This window comes from Alligator mississippiensis, chromosome 3 (assembly GCF_030867095.1).
Source record: "Alligator mississippiensis isolate rAllMis1 chromosome 3, rAllMis1, whole genome shotgun sequence".
Classification (NCBI taxonomy): Eukaryota; Metazoa; Chordata; order Crocodylia; family Alligatoridae; genus Alligator; species Alligator mississippiensis.
In genome coordinates, this window is record NC_081826.1 from 114,728,177 (window position 1) to 114,750,707 (window position 22,531).

A 22,531-nucleotide genomic window follows, 5' to 3' on the forward strand; every position below is an offset into this window, starting at 1 on the left:
GTGGTTCAGGACAGTCGTTTACACACAAGGTTTAAATGGCAGCTCCGATTGTTCTCAGTCAAGCTAAAAACACAACCAGCTTGATTCCAGTTTGAGTGTTTTATTTTAGGACAAACCCCAGCCCCTTGTCCTACGTGAAGTGCTTATGAATTATCCAAATGAATGCTTGACCATACCCTCAAATCCAAATCACACCAGTTGTCTGTCTCTAGCCCATGAAGTACTGAGATAACACTCCTGCCCCCATGGGCAACTGGTGCCACCTTAGTCAGGGTGGGGGGGGGGGCACGTGCCCCCCAGCGAACAGTCAGCAACCAGGGGAGGGGGCCCCCCCTTGGCCAATCCTGCCAACTGGAGGTGGGGGTCCTCTGTGGCTGATCACAAGGCAGCCAATTGCTGCAGCCGCTTCTGGGAGTGCCATAGCACTCCACTCCCTGGCCGGTGCTTGCTAAGCGGTGAGCACAGCCGGTCAGGGTGTGCACATGTACCCCCGTGCACCCACTATGCATTGCCACTGCCTGCCCCTGTCTCCTATCACCACCCCCCACTCCATCCTCAGGACAAGTGGGACTAAAATTTGAGTGAATTGCCATTCCAGCTGCATGTGTAAATGGCTGTATCCAACCTACTTTGATGCAAGTCAAAGCCCAGTATAAACTCATCTGTTTTTTTAGCCTGGGAGAGTCAGGAATGCTGTGCTTGCTGAGCAGTATTTCCCTTTAAGATTCCTTTGAATTTGCTACTGCAACATGGATCCTTCTTGGAAGGGTCACACCAAGTCCCTGCCCCCAACAACCCTTCCCCCCACCCCTGCCCCCTGGTCATGCCAGGGTGCTGGGCTTAATTAATATGAGGCAAAATGGAAAAGCAGGACACATGCTTGCCTTCCCTACCCCTCTGCAGCGGTGCAGCCAGAGCAGAGTTGAGTGGAGCCCATGGCGGCAGGAGAGGATGCAAGCTGCCCGCTTTGGGCTTGGGGCTACCTAACCTGTTGCCCTCCCCCCACTCCCTCCCTCAGCATGGAGGCCTCAGTCTGCCACTCCCTTCTCGCCCTTACCCCCTCCCTCCATAGACTTACCTTTAGGGAGCTGCTCTCCATGCTGCCTGGTTGTAACCCCTGCCACGTGCATGCGTGCATGTGCGCACATGCATGTGGTGCGCCCCCTGCGTCCTGCTCCCTTGCAGCCTGGAATGCTGCCAGCATGCAAGGGGAAACCCGCCATTTCCTGTGGTTTTCTGCAGTGAATGGAAAACCCGGATCCCTGCATGATACTGTGAACCCGGGACAAATGCTGTCCCAGAGTCATGCAGCCTTGGACCGGGACTTGATGTTCCCATTCTGGGACTGACCTGCCAAATTAGGGATGGGTGGTCACTTAATCAGCTACCCCCACCCCCTCCCTCCCCCCAAAGACTTACCTTCAGGCAGCTGGGGGAGCTGCTCTTCATTGCTACCTGGGGCTTTATTCCTGGCCATATGCATGTGTACACACACATATACACATGGTGCCCCCTGCATCCCGCTCCTCCCAGCGCCAAGCAGTCCCTTGCAGACTGGAACTCTGCCAGCCAGCAAGGGGAAAGCCACCGTTTTCCACATTTTTCCACGGTGAACAGAAAACCTGGATTCCTGCATGATACCGGGAATCCAGGACAAATGCTGTCCTGGAGTCATGCAGCCTGAGCCTGAGACTTGCTGTTCCCATTTTGGGACTGACCCACCCAATTAGGGTTGGGTGATCACCCTAATGAGGTGTTCTCCTGCACTGTTGCATGGAATACCACAAAGTAAAGTAACCACTGGGCACATCTACACATGTAATAACGGCACCTAAATAAACTGCGAAGCTTATTGCTCCGGAGTTAATTGCTTCTGCGCGCACCATTGGAAGTGTGCCTGGGAGCAATTAACTCTGGAGCAATAAGCTCCACAGTTTATTTAAGTGCAGCACATGGAGCCCAGGTGGAGCAGCCCTGGCTGGCAGGGGGCCCCAGGAGCCAGTCTCCAAGCCCAGAGCTGCTCCTCCCAGCTCAGTGCACTGCAGAAGGGCTGGCTAGGGTAGGAGAATGGGTGACTGGTGCCTCCTGATCCTGGGGGGGCACCAGTGGCTGATCACTGATGGGGGGGTCCCCCAGTGGCCAATCACCATTGCTGGCACTTCTCTCAGCGCCCCCACAATCTCAGGGGAGACACAGGCCATTGCCCCCCACTCCTCAGCCGGCAAGGGCCAATTTTTTTGGGGGGGGGCATGTGCCCCCCTGTCCTCCCTTATGCATCACCTGTGGGTATGAGGGAGCTTCAGCATGGGGATAGTCAGTAGGCAGCCCCCACTTTGAAGCACCCTTGAGCCTCAGCCAGTCGGGCAGGGTCTACACATGTGCTACTGCAGAGTTTTTTACTCCGCAGCAAGAGAGTATTTATAAATAAAGTACTCTCCTGCTGTGGAGTAAATTAATTTACTCCAGCCTAATAGGGGTGCACATGTAGATGCTGAGACATTTACTAAGCAGCTAATTTACAAGCAGACATTTACACAGTAAATGTCTTGTGTAGACACGCCCACAAAGTGAAGGATCTTCAGGATCTGGCCCACTCTGAATTGTCTTCGTTTTGCTACAAGTTTGTAGATGGGACTCCATCAGCTGGAAGACCTATACGGTTTATGATTTCTTTGGGCCACGATCCTGCCCTGAATTCCACATAGGCATCAAAATAAAATTTATTGGAATTCAGGAAATTCTGGAAGGTGGCGTTGCAGGAAATTGCCTCCCCTTTGTGCTGAAAATGATGTGATCGCCAGTTTGGTGAGAATCACTGTATTGTGGGACCTAATCTGCAGAGTTTCACATGCTACTTGGTGGGAAGTTCTGCAGTTCCTGACATCTGATAAAACTAGTGCTTATAATGTTTTCAGTTAACAGATAGGTGGACTTCAGACCATACAACATGGATGATATGCTTCATTATCTTTCTGGTTATTAAAGTTAAATTGATCAGTTTCTGATTTCTCGAATCTTCTTTCTCCCCCTTTTTCTTAATATTTGACCTTTTTTGAGCTGTCTAGAATCTTACCCAATGTCCACAAGTTCTCCAAAATAGTATGGCTTTGCAATCACCTCAGCCAATGCCTTGAGTATATTAGAATAAATCTTGTCTGGTCCTGTGGACTTAAAAACATCCAGCTTCTCTAAGTAATCTCTAACTGGTGGTTCTCAGCCTTCTTAGAGAAGGCTCCTGCAGTGCCCTGGTTGAGAAACACTGCTCTAACCTCTTCTCTTTCTACTTAAAACTATTATCCCTTCCCCTGTCCTTGCTGCCAGTTGTGCGTGTCACCTGATAGCTGACCGTTTTTGTGACGACTGAAGGAAAAAAGGCATTATATAATTCAGCCTTTTCTGTACCACCCATTATTAGATTTCCCTTCCCATTCAGTAAGGGAACACTGGTTTGTAAGGTATTTTTTGCCTTCTGTAAAATTAACTGTAGCTGTGCACAGCAGCTGTATACATGCTAAAGACATTTTTAATTACCATCATTGCCTGCCAGTGGTATCCATGTAAGATATAGAAATGCAGAGGCTGTAGTAATAGACATCACCCTCCCCAAGCTTCTGAAATGCCAGAAATTCCAGGAGAAAAAAGTAGACTCCAATAGGATAGATTTCTTTTGTCTCTGGTCATAAGATACATGCAATGAGATGTAAGATAAACAATGGCTAACATTGAATTGGAAAGCAATGGCATCTCAGATAGCACGACAGTTTATCCTCCATGTCAGTGACATGTTTGAAAGAAGAGAAACGTACGGTAACCTGCATTTCAAAGGTCACAGCACAGCTTCCCAAGTGTTTTCAAAACCACAATTTATAAACCAGCACAGCGGCAACATGGATGATTTCAGGATTTGGTCTGTTTTGCTAATCACGTTCTTCGGTTTGTGCCAAAGATGCATGCTGTGCGGCATTTCAACACATATTGAAATAGGTAAGATCAATGTAGTACTTAGCATGACATTTTTAATTGTTTGCAGAGAGTACTGAATGTATGAGTGCGTGGAAACTTAGATCTTTGGAAAGTAAAGTGTTAAAGTAATGCAAATTCCACCTGTCTTGGGCTGAACATGAATGGCTGTGCATATATCTGTTCTTTGATCTGAAGTTTGGACTATAACTCTAGTTTTTTTCCTGTTTTTGTGCAGAAGGTAGGACAGGGTGTTGTTTTTATGAGTGCAGTCCTTAAATTCAAGTAATTTTTTTACCCACCTTCCCAAATGAGAATTTCATTACCTTGCAATCTGAATGCTTGTGTCTGTGCTTAAGGATCCTATAAAATATGGTATGGATTGAAGAATGAAGGGAAGAATTGGGGGTTAGACTAGATGACCATTTAGAACCCTTCCAATCTGATGATTCTGTGAATTAGCTAAATGCTTATCTTCACCTGCCTTGAGTACCTTCTGATCACTGAATATGAACTATTTAAATTAAATTAAATTTATACCTTCTAGGGAATGACCTAAACAGTTAAATGTTATTTCTGACCATTCTGTTTTGCCACACATCTTAATTATCTCAGTTCTCTCCATTCACATCAGGTTTTAGAACGGCACATTTTCAAAACATTAGTAGTAAAATGCTGAAGTCTTTGTTCTACATGTATTTGTAGTAGGTAAGCACCAGTTTAGCTAATTCTGAACAACATAACAGAATTAGGGAGAGGTCTATGCAAATATTTTTTTTCAATGATTATTTTTATTCAAACTTTTAAACATTTGAGTTTTTTTGTATCTGCTTTCTGCAGATATTCTAGCAACTGGGTTTACTGGCGTATTGAAAGGGCATATTTTAAGTGAATGCTGCAGAATATTTATCCTTACGGCTGTATGGAACTCCACTGTAGACAAAGGGCCTCTGTACAACTGCATAAGTCCACCTATGCAATAGCTTGTGAATTTGTGGTATATATAAATAACCGGGGAGAACCCAGTAAGGTCAAAGGTCTACCCAAGCCTAATGACTGGTTAGGGTTACTGTAGTTAAGGTAAGCAGTTTCTGTACAAAGAAGTGATGTAGTTAGCATCACTTTTGACTCCTTAACCTAAATGACCAGCTACCCATGATCAGGTACTGGTGTAGGCACTGACTCCAGGGCCACATTGGGCAAGCTGGCTTGAAGTAATGCTCTGCCTCTTCTGCACGTATGTGGGACTTGGCCCAGGAAGGCAAAAAAAAAAAAAAAGCACCCAATGGCAAAAAACAAAGTTGATGCCTATAGGTACTGGGTCAATTGCAGGCAGCCTTTGGCATGAGTCCATAGCTGGACTTGAACTTGCATATCTGGCACTTGTAAAATACCTTAACTGCTCTGACACTGCACTTCATTAACTGGGGAGAATAGAGGAAATAAATTGCCCATCTATGTAATCTGCTACTGGAATCTGTATTCCTTCCATGTATTAAGTATAGATTTTAGAAGTGGGAGGTCTCTGTCATCTTGCCTGTTCTTTTGTAGTAAAGTTTCTAAAGCATTTCCTGTACTTTGTAAAGGGCTTGTCTACATGTGAAAATTACTCTGGAACAGAGCATATGTTCAAAGTGGGATAGTTATTTAAAGTGGATGCTTTTATTCCCAACTGAGTGCTGTTTTATACATTAATTTACTTCTTTCTAGATTACGCGTTGGGATGAACAGTATATAGTTTTTTTTTAATAGTCCAAGATATGCTGGCTGTCTTTGGTGTGATTGTAGTAATTGTAATGCAAACCCAACCATTTTACAGAGAAAATATTCAGCAATTTTATTTAAAGACTGGTCCCAAGGCCTTGACTACATTAAACTTGTTTTAATATGATAAAAACTCTGAACAAGACTTACTTAAAGAAAAATGATGACTCAGCTTATTTTATTCTGTAGTTTGAAGGTTGGTTAGTAAATGTAACTTTGGAAATGTGGATGCCTGCCTGATCAGTAAGTAAACACTGTATTTACTTTGCTGACTTCAGATTTTTGTTGTCTTTCACATATGGTAAAAATTAATCAAGTAGTTAATAATTAATGATTGATCGAGTGATCAGAGTTATAACTCATTCAATATATAGGGCAATAAGGAAACTTGGAGTGTTAAATCTGCAATTAAAATTGCATGTGTGACCCTCCAGTGGTATTGAATATTTTATTGTACCTACCTTATGGGGGCTGTGCATAATCATCATTCTGTTCCTTAATTGCTACAGTCTGTGGCAGCCATGGGGAGGCTGCAGTACTGTTAGACTCTCCTGTTATGTCACTTAGCCTGAAAAAAGGAGTGAAGGAGAATGGAAAGGTCTCAGTCTGTGTCCTTATGCATCAAAATAGTAACATATTTGCATTTCTTAGATCAGGGTCCTCTCTGGTTTGTGTGAGGAGGGAGCACATCCTTAACCACGTGGGAAATGCTGAGAGAAGCAACCATCTGCATTTCAACATTATTTATATTAGGTGTGACAATGAAGTATTCTTTTAACTAACAGTAGGATCAGTGACAATACTTGTAAGCTAATAATGCAATACTTGTTATTTTTCAGCACATAGAGCTTTGGAATTTTTTGACAAACATGAAAGGAACATTAATTATAGACAGGTAGGAAGCATTTAATTAACTCTGCATGTGTTTTACCCATTTCCTGTGCTGTCCTTGCATTTAATATTATTTGTCTTAATGTGGCACCTAGACCAGTGACTCTCAAGCAGGTTGTCACAACACCTGGGGGTGCTTCAAGATCCTTTCAACTGATCCTTTCAATATTTAAAGTGCTATTTGCATCCTTCATTGAAATAAGAATACTATAGGACTATTTGTATCAGGGGTCGGCAACATTTTTGGGCGGAGTGGCAAGAACATCCGCAACCTTGACTTGTAAGATGTTGGTGTGCCTCGGAGTGGATGGCGGGGGAACCATGAGGGGCAGTCCTGCCCCTTCCCCGCTGCCCACCCCGAGGCTCACGTGCAAAGCAAAATGCCTTCACAAGCCACACTGGCACCCCTGGTTTATATTGTGTGATCTTTTCTCGGAAGTAAGAGTTAAGGGTCTTTTCAAAAGTTTTTTTGGTATAACAGGGAATACATATTACAGTATAAACCAGTTAGCTTAGATTCTTTTCTAGGCCTGCAAAATGAGGACAGAAACTGAAGTAATACATTTGACTATCAAATGTAGCTTGGCACTATCCTGCTGACAGTGTTGAAGAGTTGTGTTTGATTCTGCAGCTTAGATACTGACAATAATCTGTTTTTCTTTTTTTCCTGTCGTAATAAAAGATTCTGATTTCCTATTCCTTCCCTCTTCCCTTTTCAGTTGTTACTAAACCACCAAGATGCATTTCAGGCTGGGAGTGTTTATCCTGATGCTTTTTATCCTGTTATTTGCAAGAATGGTGAGAAGAGAATTTATACATTCAATGTTGCAATAACATAATCTTTCCTCTATGGGCCATTTTAAACATAAAATCTAATGGAGATAAAGGTAACAGTTCTATAGACCGCACTGAAAAAGCCCATATAATTTAATAGAGAATGTCACATTCATTCTATATCTATCTATCTATCTATCTATCTATCTATCTATCTATCTATCTTTGTCGTCTTGTAGAATTTTATAGCAATAAACAAATGTATAGGAAGGTTAAAAAACTTATAGAAAGATTATTTTCTGTTTTATAGCATTTACTCCAATACATTCTGTTTGATTAAATTAAGACATATGATCGCATACTGATCTCAGAAGAAACTGAGAATAAAGAATGATTTTTAAAAGTCAGAGCAAAAGGCTAGAGCTAACCTCTTTAACTGGGAAGTAATATTTGTATCTAATTAGTTGTGGGGTATATAGGAGAATATTAAACACTCCCAGCCTAAAAAGGCTGGCTGACTTTTAATATAATTCTTTTAAAAGTACAAAATATAATGGAGTGAATGGGCTGGGAGACTGGTCCAAGACATGGAGCCTTTCATCTCTAGATTGCTGCCTTGTAGCTCACTCAATTTGCTGGGAACTAAAAGTTATTGCTCTCTGATATACAAAAAACTAGAACTCTTGGTTCCAAAATGATGCCTTTTATTAGACCAACTGGGAAATCACAAGAAGACTGTCCTTTTCTGCAAGCTTTCAGGATCAAAGTCCCTTCATCAGGCTCTGGGAAAAGTATAGATGGCTGTTCAGTGGCCCACATGAAATGAATTTGAGTGTCAATCTTGTTCTTGGAGAACACAGGTACATATCACAAAATCAGTGCTATTTGCTTTCAGAGCCTTTCCAACCTTACAATTAATTTGGTATTAAATATGAAAAGAGGCTCAGGGGCAATAAAATCATCCAGAAGACCTTGCCATCTTTGATAGAACCTGTATTTCACAAACCTTAAACAACAATTCCTTTGCAGTTCCTAAAAACTCTATTACCTTTCTCCTCCCAAACAAGAGCAACTTGTTATATTTGGCATGGAAATATTAATCCCCAACCCCCTTGACCATTAAGTAGGCACATAGAATATTCTCTCCTACATGAACATCAGACCAGACTAAATTTCTGCTCAATTCAAGTGAGACCAATAATAGATTTTCTAGAGGAAAAATTAATCTCCCCTTTGCAAACATAGAATGAACCTTATCATTTAAAAGGATGAAAAAGAAATTTCCTTCATGGCTGCTGTGGAAATTGGTGCATGCCCTGAAGCAGGGGATTCTGATATGCCTGCATCACTGCCATGCAATCTGGTATATACATTTGTCCACCAGCCTCTCTCTCATCTCTGTTAACAAAGTTCTCCACATAGAGTGCAGCATTACTGTATCTTCCTCACCAACCAACAAGTATGGAGAAAGGGATGTAACATGAGGCTCCCAGGTGTTTCAATCCATAACATGTCACGTAAATCTTTTATCTCTTTGACAATATTGAATGTGTACAATTGCTTACATTGCCTAAAACGCTGCAAACCATCACTTTCTTTTAATGTGCAATAGAAGAGACATCCATTTTTTCCATACAGAGAAAATCAAATAATGTACATATAATTCTGTTGTAGGAATATTTCATCGTGTATCTGAAGACACTCACTGGACACCATTTCTCAACACCAGCATTCATTACATTAGAAGGCATTATCCTCACCCTTGGGAAGAGGTAGGAAAAATCTGTTTTGCATGTGCTTCATCTAACCCCAACCAACCATATTTTACCCAAAGTTATGTGACTGAAATTTCACTCTTAGCTGCTTGTAGAAAAATTAGAAAATAAGAACTGCCATTTACAGGGTCAGATTGTAAATCCATCTTGCCCAGTATACTGTCACACAATAGCTACTGATGTACCTTTTCCCCAAGAATTTCTCCAGCCCCTTTTTGAATCTGGTTAAACTCTCTGCTTTTACAATGGTGGCCCTGAGTTCCACACTTTAATTACATAATGTGTGAAAAAGAACTTTTTTTTGTTATTTGTAATTGTATCTTTTTTTTATTATTAAAATCTCTTGTTGACATCTGACAACAGTTGTTTTCTTTGCCAGGGAAAAGTTTAATTTTTCCAATGAAACATTTATTATTTCTATCATACATATATAAGCATTATATTTTAATGTATAAAGTTAAATAAATAAAAAGATAATCTTAAAATCGATGTATTAAATGTATTGTTTCCCAGTGAAATATTTTTTTAGCTCAAGATTTTCTATGAAAGTTCAAAAGGAAAAGGTAATAGCTTAATGGAATATATTATTTATTTCTTGATTTATTATTGAATCCTTCTGAAATTATTCAGTTCTTTATTTTTGCCACATTTACCTTGAGTTATACTGACATGTACACCCCACTGTCATGTCTATGAGACTACTAACATAAGCACTGCTTGATGGGCTCAATCCTGAGAAGTATTGGGCATGTCTGCATGGGACATTTACTACAGAGCTGACTAATTAGCTCAACAGTAATCGTGTCAGTATCGACACGTGCACTGCTATTAGGGCACAGGAATAAATTCCACAGCAGGATAGTACTTGTAGGGGTACTTGTTTCATCTACAGAGTTCAGAGCTTATTTCAACCAAGTACAAGTACTACCCTGCTGCAGAGGTTTTTTTGTGTACAGCAGTGCACATATAGACATTGAACCAGCTGGCTGGGGCATGAGGGTGCCTCAATGCAGGGGCTGCCTGCTGGCTACCCCACACTTAAACACCGTCATGCTCCTGCCAGCTCCTTTGCAGCACACTGAGCCCAGTCAGAGCTGCATCAGGCTGGCAGGCTGAGTCCCCAGGTCCCCTGCCTGCTGGGGCTACTCTGACTCTGTTCAACATGCTGTGGCCTGGGAGCATGTATAAACGGCGTACACAGGAGCTTCCTGGAAGCAATAAACTCCAGAGCAATAAGATCTGGATTTTATTGTTGTGCATTAATAGCACATGTAGATGTGTTCACTGAGTATTTTCTCCCTGTTCCAGCGAGGCACTTAAGTACATGATTAACTTGAAACACATGGGTATACCCACTGAAGTCAATAAATTCAGCCAAGTAACTCCATCACTTTGGAATTAATGAAGTGCTTAAAGTTAGGCAAATAATTAACTGCTTATTGGGCATGTCTACGTGAAACTTTTACTGCAGAGTAGACTAATTAGCTGTGTAGTAAATGTCTCATATCCACACATGCACCCCTATTAGGCTGGAGTAAACTAATATAGCAAGCTTACCTTTCAGAGCTTGGGTTGAGTCCCAGGCTTGAGAGCCTGCTGTTTTGATTGGTGGTGCCCATGCACCAATCAGGAGGCAGCAAGAGAAATATAGTCACGCCTCTTTCCTGAGGGGAGGGGGAGAAGAGCTCCCCCAGACCTGATTGAAAACTGCAATCTGTCGGGTCTGCAAGACTTCAGGGGCGAAGCCCTGGAGCGTATAAAAGGAGCTGCGTGCCCAGCACGAGGGGCAGATGCTGCAAGGGACTCAAGAAGAGTGAAGCCAAGAAAAGCTGTGGAGCTCTCCCCCAGTGGGCAATAGGCTCAAGGCTCCTGAAGCTGCCATTGGAGGAGCAGCCTTGGGAGTGGTGTAAGACCACTGCGGCTGTTGACAGAGCACAGGGACACTGCATAGAGACCCGGCCCTAGTAGCGGTGTGAGATTGCTCGGGCCCATCACGGTGCGTGGTTTGGTGCACGGAGCCCAGGCTTCGGGAGCCACAAGCAGTGGCTCGAGCCTGCAACCTGGCAGGGCCAGTGGGCCACACAATGTGTGGGGCAGCGCACAGGGTAAAGGCCTTGGGGCTGCAGTGAGGTGGCTCAGGCCCCATCTCCCGGCAAGTGGCCAGGTCTCACGGTGCGAAGGGCAGCGCACAGGCCCGAGCCTTGGGAGCCAGGGAGCCGCGGAGGCTGCTCAGGTTAGCCACCCAACATGAGGACAGCCGACCAGAGCACAAAGGGCCCAGCCTGTGCTAAGAGAGCCCTTAGTGCTGAACCAGGGCACAGGGACATGGTAGTGCTGCAGCATGAGGCCCAGCATCCAGGAGCCGCAGTGGTGCAGCAGCTGAGAGGAGCTGAGACCTCAGTGCCCAGAGCGGGTCACAGTGTGGAGAGGAGCCCAGTGGCGCAGAAGAGGCCTGGAGAGGCGCTCCAGCAGAGGAGACCCCATTGAGCTGCGCCCTGACCACTGCCACCTGAGGGAGTGTGAGTCATTGGGCCCCTGGGTTCCACAGGGGAAAGACGCTTGGGACGGGCAAACCCAGAGATGGGGCTGGGTGAGCAGCCCCCACCCCGCCTAGTCAAGGCCCTAAGGGGAGGGGCCTCTGGTGCTTCCTGAATACCTCTCAAGGGACCCCACTGGAAGGAGGACTATCTCTTGCCATGGGTCAGGAACTATATTAAGGAATAGATGTTATTAAGATTGTTCATGTTTGCGCCTTATATTTTGTAATTGAAATGTTGTATGATGATGTTGTAAATAGCATTATTTAGGGTTTGACCTTGGTTATTGGTTAGTGTTCACTGTGTAAATATATGTATATGATAATTAGTTTTTTGTTTATGTATATTATAACTTAATAAATTGTATATAGTTAAGAATTTAGGCTTGGGCTAACTCTATAGAGGAAAGAGGGATCTGCTTGAAATTCTGACATCCCTCTCACAGCACCCCCTCCTGCCTACCCATTCCATTCAATTGAGAATAGGGCACACCCTTGGGTGTACCTGGGTTACACTAACTTACACCGCAACAGGATAGTACTTTTATTTACAAGTAGTGTAGTATTTACAAATACTATCTGGCTGTGAAATAAAAAACCCTGCAGCAGTGTATATGTAGACACAGGAGGGGGTGACTGGGGCATGAGAGTGCTTCAGTGTGGGGGCTGCCTGCTGGCTAGTCCTGCACTGAAGCACCCTCATGCCCCAGCCAGCCCCTCTGCAGCATGCTGCAGAGTGGGGAGCAGCCCTGGGCTAGCACCCTGGGGCCCCCTGCCCACCAGGACTCCTCCACTCCAGCTCAATGTGCTGTGGTCCCAGGCACATGTGAAGACAATCATCCAGGAGCAATAAACTCCAGAGTGATAAGCTCTGTTGCTTTTTCATGAGCATTAATATGCACATGTAGAAACACCTTTCTAGAACTTTTTTACAACAAGGATTTAGAACAGTTTGCAGGTGTGAATTCCTAGTGAGTAAAGATTGCTGAATTTTATCCTGACTCAATGCACAAAATGGATGAAATGTTTCAAGACAGCAAAGATATAGTAGTTATGCAGTATAACTATAATAGTAGTTATGGGATGTTATTATATATTGTTATTGCTGTATAGGCTACGGAGAAACTGGTGGCTTTCTTGTTTGGAATTGCCTCCCATATGGTGGCAGATGTGAATTGGCATAGCTTGGGCATTGATCAAGGATTTCTACAGACCATGGGAGCAGTAAGTGTACATTACATTTCATCAGTCGTACTGTGGATCTTGATATTGATAGCTTGCCTTTTAAATAAGGGGGAAAAGTGGGACTGTGATCCTTGGAAGATTTACTTGCATGCTAAATTTTACAGGCTGATAGTTAGTCAAATTTTGGGCCTATCCACTTCACTATTGCTCTTTTTCTATGTTTCTGTTTGTAATGAAGGGTGAGCAAAATAGACTTATTTATTTTATACATTAAATATTTTTTTCCATTTCCCACAGATTGATTTTCATGGCTCATACTCAGAAGCTCATCAAGTTGGTGATTTTGGTAATATTTATATTTGCTGATTCTAAATCAATGAGGTCTCTATCCTTCTGCAATAACGGATTTATTGCATAGTCCAGTTTTGGGTGGTGAGTCTGGCCCTATGTGCAATGACCTGATGCTATATAGGAGCAAGAAACGAGCCACATGGATCTTGCACTGTGCCCCTCTCCCCATCTTGCAAGCTCTGGAAAAGAAGCTGTGTACATGGTGGCTGAGAGTGGGATTAATAACTGTGGCTCCACGCAGCACTATAGAGTTTCTGGGTAGCAGTGTAGTTGTTGTAAACTAAGGTAGTCTTTGTTCTTCACACTGGGTGCTTCTACATGTGCGCATTTACTGCACAGTAACCAAAATTACGGAGCAGTATGAGCTCACATCTACACATGCACACCTGTACTGTGCAGTAAATATGGTGGTTTATGTTGACTTGAGGATAAATTTAATACCTGCATCATGCAGGTATCAAATTAACGCCCAGTTAGTTTTTGCACAGTAACAGACATGTAGACACCTTACTGCACAGTAACACTGTGTCTGTACTGACTTGGGACTAATTTTAGTCCCAAGTCAGTTCACACACACATACAGTGTTAATGCGCTTTAACACCTGCACGTGTACACGCCAGCCTATTCATGCTTACTGCGCAGTAACTTGCTGTGCAGTAAATTTAAGATGGCATAAATACACGTGTAGACCCACCCTCTATTGGGTATTTTGGCTCTTTTTGGCAACAGGTTCTGACTGGTTAGATTCTGAATAAAGCTACCTTTGCCCTTTCATCATGTCTGCACTTCTGAGAAGATATATCAGAGAATTTGACCACTCTTATTCAAAGACGCAGAAGGATTTCAAAGTTAGACTAAGTAGCTTCCCTGACTTTAAATAACATGATGTTTTTATCATGTTCTGGAAATTCAGGATGCATATTGTCATCTCTCTCCTAAGTACATATTCTGTGAGAAACACTCAGACACCTAAAATGCAATTCAGAGGTATTAACACACAATGTAGTTATATGCAATACTGCTCGTACTCGTTGATGTATGTTTTTGTTACAAGAAATGGAGGCTTTTTGCTATCAAGTAGGAAAACTGAAATTTTTTTCCCTCCATCCTCAGGAGGAGATGTATTGAGCCAGTTTGAACTGGATTTCAGTTATCTGGAAGCAGACTGGTAAGATAAATGTATTTAGTAGGTGTTAGCTTCTTGAATACATACTATTTTTATGCACATATGACATGCTTTAGATAATGATTTCACTACGTTCCAATCTAATAACACATTGTTTTATTGTATAATCAAGAGGCCCCAGATGAGATCAGGCCTTTGCTGACTGATATGCAAGAAGCAATCCCTGCCTGGCAAACATAATAAAGGATTGGAGAAGAGGAAGAAATATTCTAATTTTATACATCCACAACTGAGGCAGAGAGATAAATTTATTTATCCTAGTAATATAGGAAACCTATAACTAAAATATTTTAAAAATATATTGCTGGAGTGTCCCAGCAATTTCTTAAATAACTCAATGGCTGTCTCTGATTTAGGGGTTCTTCTGTTTAATTTTTGCTTTGGTTCCTTTATAATAGTGTGATGCTTTATTAGCTTTTTCCTGGAAATAAAAATCTGTAGTTGTTAGTATTTATATTTCTTTCACTGTGCAATGAATTATAAAGTAGTTGGTTATTGATTATTTTTGTCCCATAAATGAAAAATTACTAAATCCTCCTAGGGTAGGCAGTCCCAGCCGCAACCGGCCTACCAGTGGCATGCCATGGAAGGGTCTGTGCCCCCCCCCCCAGCCCTCCCAGCACCTCAGAGGCCTCCATCCAGACAGAGCCCATGGTTCTGTGTTCCATGCAGACAGAGCTCCTGGCACTTGGCTGCGGGGGCTGCCTGTCACTTTTTCAGGCTCTGGGGCCCGGGAGCATGGCCACCTCCCCTTGTGGGGTCTACTTTCTTTTGGGGTCTCTGGCGTGCCAGCTGGAGGAGCTCCAGGCTGCAGTCCAGAGACTGCGTGCCATCAGGGACTGTGAGCAGGAGATCGACTCCTACTGCCAGGCCCTTCTCCCCTGGGAGATGGAGGGTAGCTGAGCAAACCTTGCAAAGCCAGCAGGCCAAGACATTTAAGGGAACCCACCCCTGCCCCAGCCCTGGAGTGAGCTGCGAGCAAGGCAAGGGCCCACAAAGGGACATTTGCCTGCTTGTACACAAATACCAGGAGCTTGGGAAATAAACAGGAGGAACTTGTCCTCATGCTTAACACAAATAACTATGATGTCATAGGGATAACGGAGACCTGGTGGGACTCCACCCATGACTGGACCACAGGTATAGATGGCTATACCCTGTACAGGAGAGATTGAGTGGACAAAAGGGGTGGTGGTGTAGCTCTCTGTATCAAGGAAAGCTATGCGTCCCTGCAAGCTGACATTTGCCTAGGGTGGATGACTAGAGACCCTCTGGGTTAAAATTCATGGGGAACATGTCGCAGAGGACACAATGGTGGGAGTCTACTACAGACCTCCAACCCAGGATCAAGAGTTTGACCAGGAGTTCGCCAGGGAATTGGCTGAGGCCGCACGTTCCTGGTGCATGGTTGTCATGGGAGATTTCGCTACCCAGACATCTTGTGGGAAGAGCACTGAGCCAAATCCAAACGGTTGCAAAGCTTTCTCTTGTGTGTGGATGAGCTCTATCTGATGCAAGAAGTCAACAGGCTGATGAGAGGTAAAGCACTGCTCAACCTGGTTCTGGCAACGGGAGATGACCTAATCAGCGACCTAATGATCGAAGGGAAGCTGAGTGACAGTGACCACGAGCTGATCATCTTCGCCATCCACCGTAAAGTTGGCAAGTCAGTCAGTAATACAGAAGTCCTTGACTTCAGGAAAGCTGACTTTGACAAACTCAGGAGGCTTGTTGGGGAGGCCCTAAAGGGCCACAACCCAAAGGAGAGGGGAGTTCAGGACAAGTGGTTGCTCCTCAAGGGAGTGATCCTGGAAGCGCAAGCAAAGTCTATCCCATCTCAGAGGAAAGGCAGCAAAAGGGCACAGCAGCCCCCTTGGCTCTCCAGGGAACTAGCAGACCTCCTGCATCTAAAAAGAAAGCCCTATAAAGGATGGAGGACTGGAACCACTGCCAATGAGGAGTACTCCGCTCTGGTCTGGACCTGCAGGGAGCAAACCAGGAAAGCCAAGGCTGTGATGGAACTCCAACTAGCTACAAATATCAAGGGCAATAAGAAGTCCTTTTTTAGATATGTGGGGAGCTGGAGGAAAAGCAAGAGCATCGCTGGACCCCTGCTAAACCAGATGGGACAACTGACAACCGACACCCAGGAAAAAGCCAACTTGTTAAATGGGTACTTTGCGTCCTTCAGCAGTCCTATGGGACACCCCTGACCACTATGGGACAGGGAGGCCTGGGTGAGGGGGATTCCTTACCCTCCATCAATGCTGACCTCGTGAAGGAACACCTTGAGAGGCTGGATACCTTCAAGTCAGCCAGCCCTGACAGTTTATACCACAGGGTACTCAAGGAGCTGGCTAGCATCATAGCTCAGCCCCTGGCACAGATCTTCGAGAACTCCTGGTGAAGTACCTGATGATTGGAAGAAGGCCAATGTGGTGCCTATCTTCAAGAAAGGGAGGAAAGTGGATCCAGCAAACTATAGGTCCATCAGCCTGACCTCTATCCCAGGGAAGGTCTTAGAAAAGATTATCAAAGAGACCATTTTTAACAGACTGGCCGATGGCAACATCCTGAGGGATAGCCAGCATGGGTGTGCTGTGGGTAGGCCTTGCTTGACCAATCTCATTTCCTTCTATGACCAGGTGACCTTTCACCTGGACAAAGGAGAAGAGATTGATGCTGTATATCTTGACTTTAAGAAAGCCTTCGATCTGGTATCCCATGATCACCTCTTAGTAAAAGTGGCTAACTGCGGCCTTGGCCACACATGATCCACTGGCTGGGGAATTGGCTCTGTGGTCAGACCCAGAGGGTGGTGGTTGACAGAAATCAATCATTGTGGTGCCCTGTGACCAGTGGGGTCCCCCAGGGCTCTGTCCTTGGGCCTATACTATTTAATATCTTCATTAATGATGTGGACATTGGTATCAGAAGTGGACTGGTCAAGTTTGCTGATGACACCAAACTCTGGGGTAAAGTGTCCACACCTGAGGACAGGAAGGCGATCCAGGCTGACCTTGATAGGCTCACGAAATGGGCGGATAGGAACCTGATGGTGTTTAACACTGAAAAATGCAAGGTTCTCCACCTTGGGAAGAAAAACCTGCAGCATCCGTATAGTCTTGGCAGTGCTACGCTGGCTAGCAGTACAGACGAAAGGGACTTGGGGGTTCATGATTGACCACAAGATGAACATGAGGTTGCAGTGTGATACTGTGGCTAGTAAAGCAAGCAAAACACTTCCTTGCATCCACAGATGCTTCTCAAGTAAATCCCAGGACATCATCCTTTCATTGTACTTGGCCTCGGTGAGGCTGCAGCTAGAGTACTGAGTCCAGTTTTGGGCTCAACAATTAAAAAAGGATGTGAAGAAGCTTGAGAGGGTGCAGAGAACAGCCATGCACATAATCAGAGATCAGGAAAGCAGACCTTATGAAGAGAGGCTGAGAGCCATGGGGCTATTCAACCTGGAAAAGCGCAGGCTCAGGGGTGATCTGGTGGCCACATATAAGTTCATCAGAGGTGCTTACCAGGATCTGGGGGAACGCCTGTTCACCAGAGCGCTCCAAGGGATGACAAAGTTGAACTGTTACAAACTCCTCCAAGACCTTTTCGGTCTGGACATAAGGAAGAACTTCTTTACTGTCCAAGCCCCCAAGGTTTGGAATAGATTGCCACCGGAGGTAGTTCAAGCACCTACTCTGAATGCCTTCAAAAGACATCTGGATGTTTATCTTGCTGGGATCCTATGATCCCTGCTGACTTCCTACCCCTGGGGCAGGGGGCTGGACTCGATGATCTTCCGAGGTCCCTTCCAGCCCTAATGTCTATGAAATCTATGAAATCAAACTCTGAAAATAATAGCAAAAGGAAGCTCCCTTAAAAAAAAAAGAACACTGCACTGTGAATCATAAGTAATACATCAGCTTTAAAACTGATTATTTTGATGCTGTTTTAGATTTTTTTGGATGTCTTTCTTGTCACTTATGATATGCATGTAAAAATGCTTCCTCCTTTTTTTAGTCTAATTCTCTTTAAGTCGGCTGAAGTTTCAGCTCACCATTTAAGCCATGTCATAGGACTGTGCAAATGATAGAATATAATGCCTGTACAAGTTCTGAATAAGCTAATCCCAGAAGGCAAGGAATAGACTGAGAACAAGGTTAGAGTGGAGGGCACAATTTAAGACTGTACAACTGTACTGGTCAAGAAACCTGTGAAGGAAGTATGACATTCTACCAGTAATGGCTGTGAAAGAATTACACAGCAACCTTGTGGGCTGGTTCTGGGTTTGAGAAGGTGGATTGTGTCCCCTTGCCACATATACAGACAGCAAGTTAAAACCCTACTATGCTGAACTTCATTATTTTTAATCCTACTATTCCCATGCACTTTGATAATGTAAAGCACTATTATGCAGTTTCTATTGATACAAAATTGATTGTTTTACTAAATTAAATAGGAAACTCTCATTATAATACCCCTGTCTTGCTTTTAGGTATATACCTGTCAAAGACCTAATAGCCATCTATCAGGAATTTTATGGTGAAAAAGTTGTAACTGAAGGCACAATTATTGACTGCACTTACCTGCAGTTTCTTGAATTGTAAGTCTGACTGAGTTTTGAACTTCTATTCACAAAACATAAGGAGGAAAAATATAACGATTCTTATTGTAAACTGCTGAAATGATGTATCTGCATTAGAGCTGAGACCAATACAAACCCCTGGTTTTGGTTCAGGATGTAATACGAATTTGGATCATTCTCTGGGCATCACAGTAATTACATTTATGCATACAATGAAGACTCTGCCTTAACATGAATTAGCAATAAGGAAGAAAATGGACCTTTGAATTAAAAGTAACTAAACTCTGTTAATATCTACTTTTTAAAATCTTGAGGGTGGCGATAACTGTTTTCTAAGTCAGTTAATTACTAACAGTGCTGAGGAGTTGCAGCCCACTGGGGGAAACGCATAATAAAGTAAAACCACTGCTTCTGATATTACATATCTTTTTATGCTGCATTAACAGTCACCAAGGAAATCTCTCAATGTTGGCTTCCTTAACATCTGCTGTGTATACTAGTGTATTATGTACAAAGGATGACAAGGGTTTTGATTTGGGTTATTTAAATCATATTTCTTCATGAAACACTTTTATCTAAGAAAAATCTTCCTTTTTCTTTTTTTTTTGCAGATATGGAGAAAAACTTGCTGTTGCTAAGGTAATTACCTTGCAGCCTACAATAAAATATTAACGTTGAGACACAGTGGGCTTGTCTACACATGCACATTTACTGCGCAGTAACCAAAATTACTGCTGACTGTTAATATAGTAACCAAAAATTACTGTGCAGTATGGGAGGTGTCTACATGTGTGCGCCTGTACTGTGCAGTAAATATGGTGACTTATGCCAACCTGGACATAAATTTGATACCTGCATCATGCAGTTAGTTACTGTGAAGTAACACATGTGTAGATGCCTTACTGCACAGTAACACTGTGTGTGTGGATAGACTTGGGACTAACTTTAGTCCCAAGTTGGTTCACACACAACATTATTGTGCTTTAATGCCTGAACGTGTAGAAACTGGCCTAAATCCTCTTACTGCACAGTAAATTTAATGCACAGTAAATGCATGTGTAGACGTGCCCACTGATCCCTCTCATTGAATGTTTCTTTTGTCTGTTAGCTCTTCCCAACATATGCTGGCAAATCTCCGTTTTTGGTAGAGAAGTTCCATGAGTATTTCCTCGGAGGAATGGATGACATGGCATTTTGGTCAAATAACATTTTTCAGCTAACAGGACATATGTTAGAAGCTGGGACTAGGTGAGATGGTGTTTTTGCCTGTCTATACTATGATGGACTGCAAACCTATGGCATGGGCAGATGAGTTTCTTTGCAGAAGTATGATACTGAAGTTCTGATGTGTCTAATTGTTCATGTAGAAATGGGTTCTGTCCCAGAATTAGTCAGAATTTGAAGTTTTTACTTATACAAATAGCCCCACCTATTTTAATCAGACTAGTGGCCCAATCCAGCTCCTGCTGCAGATAATCAGTGAGTTGAAGCAAGAATTGAAATGACCCCCAAGACTTTAAAAAAATGCAAAGTCAAGCTTGTATTTAGCTGCTACTACTTTTATAGAAAACTTTTCTTTTACCAGTATAATGTAAGGATTTAACCATAGTCCTGTGCACTTCGTAATCCCAGCTATGGAGTAGTGGCTAAAAGGGTAATTTTACTGCAGCTATATTGGAAAATAAGTGATATTGCATATGACATAAGCTGCTCTGTTCTATCTGTAGCAGATCTAGAATTTGCAAAGGTGGTGCAGTGGTGGCAGCAAGCTCATTGCATATGCATCTGCCAGCTGAGATTGGAGCTTTTGACAGGGGAAGAGGATGACTGCATCACTGTACCTCCCTGAATCCATGCCTGTGTTTATGTTCCAAAAATGTCACATTATTTAAAAATACTCTAATAGGATTAGCAGGACATTAGTGTGACATTGAGTTGCATATAATAGTTATATTATAAGATGTTATGGTAGTGTAAGCGTGATATTGTAGCCATGATGGTCCAGAAATTATCCCAGAGGCAAGGATTTCTTAGGCAGTTGGTCCAGTAAAAGATCTCACCGTAAGAAATTTTGCCTCTTAGGTAAAAACATTTGACATTCTAAATCTATGGATTCTAAATACTTCAATAGTGTATTAAAACAAATATCAAAGGACTTTCTAAGGATTATAATGATGACCTAATTTTGAATGAGCTTTGACTTTGGAGAGAGATTATGTCTTGTACCTGAAGAATCAGAAGGGATGAAAGTTCCTTTTAGTTTAACTTCTTTAAATAAATATTCAGAAGACATATTTTGTTTTGAATATTTCATCAGTGGCTGCTTCATGCCTGAGAACCCGCTATTCATAGACTGCAACAGGAGGCACAGACAGAGCTACAGGTAAGTATAATCGCATACCTACCCCCTTCTTGGTTAACACAAAGAAGCTCTTCTGTGCTTGTCTACATGAACTAGCATGAAACCAATTCTGTGGAACACAAGAGGTACAGGTGATCTCCCTCACACCTGTTCAATGGCTGGCTTCCTCCTTCTGTGATCTCTGTATTACCAGTAAATATAATTCTCACTGAACTGAAATTGCAGCAAATCATATCTATTGTACCAGGGAGATAAGAGTTAGTCAAGCTTTGATCATAAGGATTTAGCTTCTTCTCTAAAGACTACAGTCTAGTCTAGGCATACTCTTATCCTAGGAATTTGTTATTTTATCCATCATATGGCTCCCAGGATTAATAATTTAAAACCCACAACCACGCTTTCAATATAAATAGGAAATTACTTTTCTCAGACTAAATATCTGAAGCTTTTGGTATGCTGTTATTTTCAGTTCACACTTTGCATCTCATCCCTGCTGGAACAATGCAATAGCGTGTGGCCATATCACAACAGATTGGGGAGAGATAACAAACAGGAGGGTAACAGAAAAGCAAATTGGCAGAGATGTGGAAGAGTGCCAGCAAACAGAAGTGGTGAGAAAAATAGAGAGGAGGCAGGATGGCAGGGGTAGAGGACTTGCCTCAGAGCACTTCCGATTTGAGCCTAACAACATTTTCACTTTCACTAAAAAACAAACAATATGCTATGCAGAAACTAAAAAAGACTTGAGACTGGAGCTAGATATGGTTATACATTTCACATTCTAGAGGAGTCCCTACTTTAATTCTATCACTTTCTTATAGCCTATTTCAAACTAGTGAAAACTACCTTTGACTGTTTTGAATCCTAGAAACTCTTGCCTTCAGATATGCTATATGTATCTTTACCTAATATTCTATTGAAGTCCATTGGGTTGCAAAGAATGTGAATCAAAGCAGAATTTAGTCCAATATGTTGCCAAGGTACATACCTAATTATCTATAGGAAAACAGTAAAATATTAATGTTGACAAACTAATTACTTCCTCAGATTTACTAGTTTGAGAAAGCTGCAATTCAAGGGAAGTGGAGAATATTTGAGAAGTGTATGCAAAGTGATAACATATAATACATCAAAACAGATGTACAGTCAGGAAAA

The 22,531-nt window shown here is 42.9% G+C and overlaps 1 protein-coding gene across 2 annotated transcripts in view; it reads left to right on the forward strand.

The window, feature by feature from the left end:
- The first annotated feature begins 3,659 nt into the window (after positions 1–3,659).
- Positions 3,660–22,531, forward strand: part of GPLD1 (glycosylphosphatidylinositol specific phospholipase D1) — a 35,533-nt gene continuing 16,661 nt past the window's right edge. The window contains exons 1-11 of one of the 2 annotated variants that reach the window (XM_019490469.2): positions 3,660–3,984; positions 6,564–6,619; positions 7,335–7,413; positions 9,064–9,161; positions 12,814–12,924; positions 13,183–13,231; positions 14,351–14,405; positions 18,925–19,032; positions 19,626–19,653; positions 20,123–20,262; positions 21,332–21,397. In XM_019490469.2, the coding sequence (XP_019346014.1) occupies positions 3,738–3,984; positions 6,564–6,619; positions 7,335–7,413; positions 9,064–9,161; positions 12,814–12,924; positions 13,183–13,231; positions 14,351–14,405; positions 18,925–19,032; positions 19,626–19,653; positions 20,123–20,262; positions 21,332–21,397 (1,037 nt within the window). In that variant the 5' untranslated portion in view covers positions 3,660–3,737. The remainder of the gene's footprint in view (positions 3,985–6,563; positions 6,620–7,334; positions 7,414–9,063; positions 9,162–12,813; positions 12,925–13,182; positions 13,232–14,350; positions 14,406–18,924; positions 19,033–19,625; positions 19,654–20,122; positions 20,263–21,331; positions 21,398–22,531) is intronic. The other variant, XM_014606712.3, reaches the window with a different exon arrangement.